Genomic DNA, 10,285 nt, shown 5'->3' with positions numbered 1-10,285 from the left:
TTCCTATGTCGACAGCAACTATGAGTTTAAAAATTATTTCTCAGTACTTATTCACTGTTAAAATGCTGTACCGTTACTTTCACCATCCTACTACAGCCAGATCTGAAGGCCTTTGCCGCATTCTGGCCATGCTGTGTGGCGCGTATCGCGTGGACGGGTTTCACGTTCTCTGCACGTAATAAGCTCGGTTATTAAGCATCCTTTTTTTGGGGATGCCCGGTGGCCGAGGGGAAGACGTGTAGTGGCGTGAAGCTAGGCGATTAGGTGCCGTACGCGAGCGCCGGTTCGAGTCACGCACGCAGTACGTATTTACTATAATTAGACATAGTCTTTACCTTGCCGTTTATTCGGTGTTATTTGCTTACTTTACTTCCTATGTCGACAGCAACTATGAGTTTAAAAATTATTTCTCAGTACTTATTCACTGTTAAAATGCTGTACCGTTACTTTCACCATCCTACTACAGCCAGATCTGAAGGCCTTTGCCGCATTCTGGCCATGCTGTGTGCGCGTATCGCGTGGACGGGTTTCACGTTCTCTGCACGTAATAAGCTCGGTTATTAAGCATCCTTTTTTTGGGGATGCCCGGTGGCCGAGGGGAAGACGTGTAGTGGCGTGAAGCTAGGCGATTAGGTGCCGTATGCTTACTTTACTTCCTATGTCGACAGCAACTATGAGTTTACGCAATATGAAGCACGTTTTGGGGCTAACTCAACTCACCATCATACTCTCGCCACCTATTAATACAAGTAGGCTGAATTCCACCGATTGATTTCAGCGTGACACGCCGCAAGATTCTAAGATAACGGGTCGTTCAACTAGTGACATGCTTATTGTTCACTAACAAAGGTCCTGTCTGCTCAGTATTCTGGCAGTGTAAATTGTCACCGCAGCTTTATTGTCGAACAGTATTTGCCTAAGGTGCTGATCTAATGTTTATATAAATATGATGTTTTATTTGTGTTTTGTTCAGCTTCCACACTGAAAAAAATCACATGTGATTGAAGACATGGTTTTGTATTACGTGACCCCTGTTGAATACTTTTTAATTACGGAATAGTTTTGAGAAGGGTCATAAGGGTCAAGGATCATAAAATCATTGGAAACCAAGCCAATAACCTGTTTAGGAGTAAAAATACTTTTGAAATTGTATTGAATAACATATTTAATCGTTTTAATTTTATCTATGAAATACATACAAACTCTAAATACAACTTTAGTATCAATTAATTTGAGTAATATGATTTTTATTTACGTGTAATTAAGTTAATTAACCAACTTTAATTAATCTGTCAATTCATATTCATGCCATCTAATTGTTGTATTTGTATTTTGCTTGAATATTAAGTAATGTAATGATATGGACTTTGCAATGCATCATGCCATATATGGTTTGTTTTTACTAATTGCCATGTATCGACAACAACTGTATACTAATTATGAACCATATGCATGTTTTACATAAACAAAATAACCAAATTATTAAAGGGATATAGTGTGAACATTGAAATAAATTCTCCATGCTAAATTAGATATTTTTTTAACAAAAAAACTATGGTAACCATGGTACTTGGATATGTAAACACACAATATGCGATCATTTAAAGCGATCGAGTCATTTATAATAGCAACTCAGTATCAAAAATAACACTAAAAATATCAACAAAATCCAATATAAATGTAAGAAGATCCTGGATATGTTATTTGCTTGAATAAATGGGTTCATAGTGCTATAAAATATTGTAGTTGATTCAGTGCAGTAAATATTACTCGAGTAAAGATTGTTCTGAGTTGATATGTGTCCGGTGTCAGTTAAATCATTCAACGTGTATGGGACGTGGTATTACACCGTCAGATGCAATGTGAAACTCAGGGAAACAACAATACACTGTGGTTTGTATAAAATAGTTGATTATCGCTTCACTTCTGCATACAACGTGTCCGATACTTTACTGTTGGGTGGTATTCCTGACCAATCCACATAACTCGTCGATTGTGACGGCAGGTCTAAATCGGCGTACATGAGTCCCTCCACGTTCTTCATTTTAGTGGGAATACCTTGCTCAGTTGACGCTACCTGAACGTCTTGGCTGCGAAGTAGGTCGTTAGTATCACTGTAGTTTTTCGAAGTGGGTTCCCTGCTATCGATTTCGGCATACGTCAACTCACTAAGCTCTGACAGTGCTACACCTTCGCCTTGGTTTCCTTTGTTTGACTCCTCATTTACACGTATGGTTGGGTTATCGAGTCCACCTGCCCAGAGATTAGTATCTTTGGTGTTCTTTTCTTTCTTGGGTTTTCTCGCATGTATCACACAAGCAATTATTATCACAATAACGATCAGTAGTACAAATCCCCCAGATGCCGCTGCAGCAGTATATATAGTATTTAATGGGAGACTAGTACTTGGATCACTTGTTTTCTTGTCGAATGATGGCATGGTAAAGCTGGTTTTTCTGTTTTCTATTTTTGTAACATCAACTTCTGGTACTGATGTAAACTTAGGTGTTGTGGTTTCATGTCGAGTTATATTGACTAGCAATGTAGCCGGTAAACTGGTCGTGTTGCCAATATCAGTTGATACTGTACAAGTAATATTGTACATACCATTGTCTAGAGCATCGTTAGTCACAATAACTGTATTATTGTCAATTTGAATAGACCTGCTTTTAAGGAGAATGTTGTCGTCCAGTTCCCATGTGAACACACTAACGTGCGGATATTCAGTTGTATTGCAAACAAATGAAACAGAGGGTTGGTCAATCATTTCATGATATCTTGGGATGACCATTGGAGCATTTAATATATTGAATGGACCAATCGTACATGTTCTATCATCTTTATTAGGAATTCGATGAGTGCAGGTGAATGTAACACCTTGCTCTCCTACTTCAGAATACCAGTTAGTCTTTTTTGTAAGCAACCCGTCAGTATTTGTGATGGAATCGTGTGTCATATTTTTTATTAAATCATCTCTACTCCACATCATGATATCTTCAGGAACGACTGAGTCTGAATACTTACACCTACAGGAAAGTCCCACAACGTTTCCTTCCATCACATCAACATTGCCAACATCACCTTCAGCGTTGCCGTAATACAAACTGGTTCCGTAATCAACAACACACAGTGGACTGGTGTGTATATTGATGTCTGCAGTGCGAGACTTTTCAATCACAGTCATGTTAATTGAATACAATAACGCACAGTAGTATTGTCCTGTATCGAATGTTACGTAGTTGTCATCGGTATGTATCTGGAGTCTGTACCTTCCGAGTACACCTCCACCTATAATATACCGTAATTCATCCACCAACTCACTGACATCTTGCATAAAAACGTAGTTAGTTGAGATGATGACGTCATTTTTGAACCAAGATACCTGAATGGATTGATCACCATAGTCCGATGCAATGCAATCAAGGTTGACATATATCGGTGACGCACCATATTGCAGAACTACTCTTTGATCATCTGGCTGTGAAACAAGACTCGGATCTGTTGCAATAATTCCATGATATAACAGTATACATAAGATAACCAAAAGAAAATGGCATTTTTCCATTTTGACACAAACGTTTACTGACGCTAGAACGATATTATCACATGCGAGTTTCCTGGTTCATGAGCTCATCACAATGAGTCTATTTAAATGATAATGAAAGCACAATGTCGGCATACTGCATACATACAGACAGTTCCATATTGTTTACTCCGTATTAAGTCTGGTTTGACTTAAAGAATCTACAAATTACGTGATCAAACAAAACCGATGTAACTTTAATGGATCGCTACTTTTACTTTAAAACAAGGGCATGTGAAATTCGTTGTTCTACTGTTAACGAGCATAGCTTACGGTGCTATTCCATATAAAAAGTATACATTTCAACACAATGTCCAGGTATAGGGTGTGTGTAAGATATTTCGCATCATCGGGTTAAAGCATTGACCTTAGAAAGAGACTCTAAGGTCTATGGTTAAAGGGATCAGAGCTGAGGTAAGAACCTCGTAAATAATTTTGTTATACGTTTTTTCTCTTCTTGTTTTTGCAATTTAATTCAATTAGGTACAGAGGTCCACAATAAAAATAAATTTGTATAAAATCCAAACATCAAAGAGAATACAGCTTGTGCGACCAATGATACTATACCTTTGAGATACATTTCACTAACACTGTAATTTATTTCCCGCTATCACAATACTCCTATTAATACCATTATTATGTGTGTGCAATATTACATGGCATATTATTATACAGTTAGCGCATGTTTCTGTTGTCACAGGTCATCTGTATTTATTCACCGAACCCACTTCTGTAAAATAAAATTACCAGATTTATATTCTCGGATATTCATGCGTTGCGTCGGTGCGTTACCTCATGAATTTTCTTGTTCAACACTGCCTTTAGATGTCAGTTGGAATAGACGCGGTTTTAATGTTCTAGCACGTTGATTGGCAACGTAATTCTTGTTAGTAAAGAAAAGGAGAAATACATAGCGAATAATCAACAAACTTTATTATTGGAGTTAATTTTCGAACATACTGTCGTATTGTGTTCATGTTATTGTTGTCAACCAACTATACATTGTCTCTCCCAAAAAACTGATCGACACACTCAAATTTAATAAATTTATTTGGACGGAAAAACAGTAGGTCGCACGCGATTTAGCCCTAGCAGTATACGAAACTAGACCACCCTAGTTTGGAAACTACACTATATCTGCACATATGATTCTAACTACTAATAATGTGCCTTCATTCTACAAAGAATTATTTGTTGCTTGCAAAACTATTATGTTTAAACTTACATGATATTAAATTAGGTAAAAGTCATGAATAATTTAATGAACTAATATAAAATAACGCCACTAAACACAATTTCTTTGGTGATTGGAAGGGATCGAAGAATCATCGACGGTACTCCATGTCGCGCCCAGTTCAAAACTAGTACTCGTGAATATCTTTAGAATAGCGCATTGAATTGTGAGGAAATCAATGTTTGTCAACCCAAATGTAACACATGCGCGGCGCGACGACCTCCGTCTTATAATGATAAACTAAATATTTCCTATGCAGGAATAATACAAATTTTGTTCCCATTTATAGATTAATTTCACGAAGAAACCGACGATCAACCACCCTTTATCTATATAATTACACTGAACTACTATTATGGAATACAATTAAATTAAACAAACATATAGACGCCGTTTGGCGAAAATTCTAATATCCCTCATGATATAAAGCCCAACTTTATACGAAAAAACGACCTACACTGACACTTATTGAATTGCACTATTTCAAACGTACAACTATTCGTCGCAATTTTGACATACGTTAACTCACTTTCGAAGGTCTCTGTCAGTATATTATTACTTCCTATGATTTCATTGTATGAATCGTCATTGATGCAAATATTCTGGTTGTCAGTAATTTAGTGACCACTCTACTAAGGCGTCATCTCTTGTTCAGACTATTTGGTGCTTCAGTGTTGCCATAATGCAAACTGGCTTCGTAAACAACACCACACAGTGGGCGGGTGTTTATATTAATATTGGATGAATACCGTAACACACAGTAGTATTGTTCTGTATCATATGTTACAGTATTACTGGTGTAAATTGACGTATTTATGTTAAAGTGGGAGGGTCGCCACCTGCACACATGCGGGAATTGAGCCCCCAGCGACGATAACAACACACGCTAAAAACGCAATTACTCATGGGTGGATGCTTGTTTGTAAACAATGCCACGCTGTGGCCATCTGACGCATGCGTAGGTGACGACTTCCCTGCTTTAAAATAATTGTCACATTGAATAACGGTCTCGGCATTTGAGCAGATATTGCTGGATCATTGCAACAGATTAAATCAAGTATGCGAGTGTTGCAGGTGCGACACGAATTAAATTGCTGGAGGTTTTCATATAATAAATCGATGAATTTATCAGAGTTATATCAGGCCACGGTGAGGGGTTGTCTATACCCTCATCGCGTTGATCATGTAATAAATGGTCTTCATGAATGAATATATACGTAAAATATGAAAGAATACATCGGCCATGCACATACACATACATGTATATCAAATATATTTACATGCCATTATTACGTATATGATATGCCATATTATCCTGTATTTTACTCATTCAGCACATCAATGTTCATAACGTTTCTGAGTAAACTGTAAATGTCACATTAATGGCATCTCAACACTCAAATTGCTTAAATACACTGTTCAATATCTTGAGTTGCAGAGGCCAAATGCTTTATCGGTTTACGGATACCACGATGACATAACCAGCTAATGGAACTGATTCCAAACTGGTTCTTTAAACGACCAGATTCTAGTGGAACCAATCACAATCGGGGTAACTAGTGTGACCGCAATATGAAAGTAACCGTAAATGGCGACAGCTGAAGTGACTGCAGTCTTGATTATTATTAAAGGATAAATCGCATGACTGGTTTGTTACGTCAATGTATTGTAAACTACATGTTTAAATGAGTTCATGGTTTTTGTCCATGCACTTAGACGGTGTCCTACGTAAATGCCCTAACACTAAACCAATTACATGGATATGTACTAAACTAAAATGTACCTGATGATTTTAATCAGAACTGCTGCCGGAAATACTAAAATCTTAAAAACTCTATATGATGTTCTTGTTCACACGGACGTACATATTGATACACAACCATTATAATAACGTGTTCATATTATCTCAATAGAGCGTTCATTTGTATTCAACATAAACACTTTGGCGAACTGATGCAATGAGTATACATAACAACCCGGGTCTATTTGTTGTTTTGAGTAGGCTACAGTATATCATGGGCGGTTGCTAATGTCTGTTACCAACGATGGTGGTGTACAACGGTGAAACAAATGTTTACAGGTTACAGGGGTCACGGGGAAGTCATCAGTCATTCAAAATAGTATATGTTGAGCAAAGCGTACACATTGTACATTGCATAGAAAGTCAAATACCGTAGATCACATGGCGCCTTGAAAGGGACTACTTGACTAAGAAAATGTTCATTGTTTAGAAGTGTATGGCTGCGCAGTCTGGTATGCATGAATAGTCGACATAATTTCGTATGGTAATATTGTTTGGTTGAGGTTATGGTGAATTAACGTCGAATATATTTGATGAGTTTTTTTGTATTGCTATCTTCGGCTCTCTTTTGACATTTTCATTTTGAAACTATCGCCACACGCAACCAAACACGCGCCGAGCATTTTCGGTCTAGAGTTACAGCTTTGCTTTTGATGAAGAAAAAAACAGTATGAGTTCACACACCTAAACAGTATTTTTTTTCAGAATGAACACGGGCGAATTTTCAATGAGTCTCTTTGGCCTCTCCATTTCTCGTTTTACTGCTTAATATGAGCTATTTTCGACATAAAGGTTCGTTTACAGTGTACATGTATGATTTTTTATATATTATACAAAAACAAATTGAATGAATTTTTCAACGGGGGGGGGGGTTCCCCCCGGACCCCAAGACCCCCCCCCCCGATTCACCACTGTGATCTGTTAATTATGACTCGTAATGGACATGAGGTCTTTTTTGACATTTTTAGTAGTCAAGAGGGTTTCGTTTTGACATGTTCATGAATCACAAAATTGTGCTATGTTGATATAAATTGTAATATGTGGCAATGATGGTTTCATTTTAGTTCATTTGAATTGCATGCAAACAAACAATGTACATTACACGCGTTGTGTATGACGAACATCACCCTTTAACAATAACAGTACTGTACATCAAAACGTACAAACCTTCATTAAAACTTTAAACACGGGATTCAAACTTCTGTGATTATTTTTATTTTTTCTAAAAGTATGAATTACAATTATAAGCCAATACAGTCGTGTTACGCGATTAATATGAGCAGGGGTGAATTACAATATTACAATTACAATACAATATCTGATTACAATATTGCTAGTTATATTGGTAATAGAAGAGAATCAAAATTACTCCGCATATATGTATGAGTTTATTCTATAATCCGAAGTACTGTAGTACAGTCAATGTAGTTGCCGTATACAAATTGCTCGGTACCATGTACCACGTGAGCCCAAGGAACCAGTACAGTTGTTGCTACTTTCATTGGCACATGTTGTGTTTTAATACTGTAACAACAGTTCCTCGTTGGTTATCGCCTCACCTCTGCATATACAGTATCCCGTACTTTTCCTTCGGTTAATCTTTGTGACTGATCCATATAGAACGCGCCGATTGGGGCGAAAGGTCTAAATCTGCGTATGTGAGTCCCTCCACGTTATTCATTCTGGTGGGAATTTCCGGAGAACTGGACGTGACCTGCTCGTCTTGTCCGCTGAGAATATCGTAAGTCACATGATCACCACGAGAATCCGAGTTCTTGATTTGAATATTCGCATAAGTCAACTCACTGTCGACAGTCTCTGTCAGTGCAATATCAGCTCGTTGATTTTCATTGTAATACTCGTCATTATTGCAAATATTCGGGTTATTATGCCCTCTTTGTGTATGATCATTATCGTCTTTTTTTCTTCTTGCAACTACAACGAAGACTATTAATATTACCGCAATGATCAGTAATAGTATGGCCACTGCTACAATAATATAAATAGTACTCATTGGAAGATCAGTACTTGCATCACTTTTGTTAAAGTCGGGTAAGGGCGTTGTACGACTAGTGTCCAATCTATTACTTGATGACATCGATGTAAACGTGGGCGTTGTTATTTCCTGTGCAGTTATATTTACGACTAGCGTAGCTGGTAGACTGGCCGTGTTACCAACAATATATGATGCTGTACACGAAATAGTGTGTTTACCATTTTCCAAATAATCCTTCGCGATATCAATGATACCATTCTCATTGTCATATTGAATGTAGCTACTATGCTGGAGCATTTTGTCATTCAGTTTCCACGTGTAGGTAGTTATTGGTGGATTCCCACTAGCATTACATCGGAATGAAACAGAGATGTAATCAGATATTTCTTGATATTGAGGAAGTATTTCCACAGTTGGCGCATGCATTATGTTAAACGGACCAGCCTGGCATGTTCTACTGGGTTTATCAGGAATTCGGTATGTACAAGTGAATGTCAGACCTTGATCCTCTCTTCCAGGGTACCAATAGTTATCTCTTGTTTTTAAGCCGTCTGATTGTGTAACGTCATTCAGTGTTAAATTTTCCATTACATCATCTCTCCTCCACACCATAATATTATCTGCACTTGTATACTTACACCTACAGGAAAGTCCAACAGTCTCTCCTTCCAACACATCAACATTGCCAACATCACCTTCAGCGTTGCCGTAATACAAACTGGTTCCGTAATCAACAACACACAGTGGACTGGTGTGTATATTGATGTCTGCAGTGCGAGACTTTTCAATCACAGTCTTGTTGGATGAATACAATAACGCACAGTAGTATTGTCCTGTATCGAATGTAACAGTAGCGTCGCTGGTGTAAATCTGGAGCATGTACTTTCCGATAACTCCTCCACTTACGACATTATACCGTGTTGTTTCAATCAAATTACTGACGTTATCACGATCCGTGTAATTATCAGATATGATAACGCCATTTTTAAACCACGACACCTGCACTGCTTGATTAAGATGTTCCGCCCTGCAATCAAGGTTGACAAATATCGGTGGCGCATCATACAGCAGCACCATTCTTTGATCATTTGGTTGTGTAATTAAACGAGGATCTGCAGCGATCGTTCTACGAAGGAACAGTATAGATATGATCAACCTACAGAAAATCCAAGCTTCCATGTTGAACTAATGATGTATCTTGCTGATGCTCAAAAATAAAGTATGCGTATGTATTTCCTGGTTCATGACCGTTTGACATTAACCCCAATCAAATGAAAATAACAGTCACAATATAGCCATTTATTTCAGTGGACTTAGGCTTAAAAAAGGACAATAAGTCAGTTACATCGATATCGATTATTTCAACGTGGGTAATCGCAACTTATCACGATTTATCAATAAATTCATGTACTCAAAATAGTCGTTGTATCGTAGTTACCATAGTGGTTATGGCGCATTTATTGTAATAACGTGTTATATTGATTATAACGTGGTTGAAATCATATTATCTGTCGCGTCATCTTATGTATTTTATTACAAAGAGTTATAATTGGCCATGATATACTTCATCAAATTGAAATTATTTCACTTTTTCCACCAGAAGCGCCCTCAATTGATAAAGCTCGTGTTTCATGTAAAAGCAGTTAAAGAGCAATGCAGGTGACATCGACA

The 10,285-nt window shown here is 37.5% G+C and overlaps 1 protein-coding gene across 1 annotated transcript; it reads right to left on the bottom strand.

The window, feature by feature from the left end:
* Positions 1-7,810: 7,810 nt before the first annotated feature.
* LOC146736233 (uncharacterized) lies at positions 7,811-10,011 on the bottom strand. The gene has a single exon (XM_085504921.1). The coding sequence runs from the start codon at positions 9,791-9,793 to the stop codon at positions 8,213-8,215; it is 1,581 nt and encodes a 526-aa protein (XP_085361047.1). The 5' UTR covers positions 9,794-10,011; the 3' UTR covers positions 7,811-8,212.
* Positions 10,012-10,285: the final 274 nt, after the last annotated feature.

This window comes from Saccoglossus kowalevskii, chromosome 11, assembly GCF_978046115.1.
Source record: "Saccoglossus kowalevskii chromosome 11, keSacKowa6.1, whole genome shotgun sequence".
Taxonomy (NCBI): Eukaryota; Metazoa; Hemichordata; class Enteropneusta; family Harrimaniidae; genus Saccoglossus; species Saccoglossus kowalevskii.
Note: the sequence above shows the minus strand (reverse complement) of the source record. Positions and strands in the feature narration are given on the sequence as shown.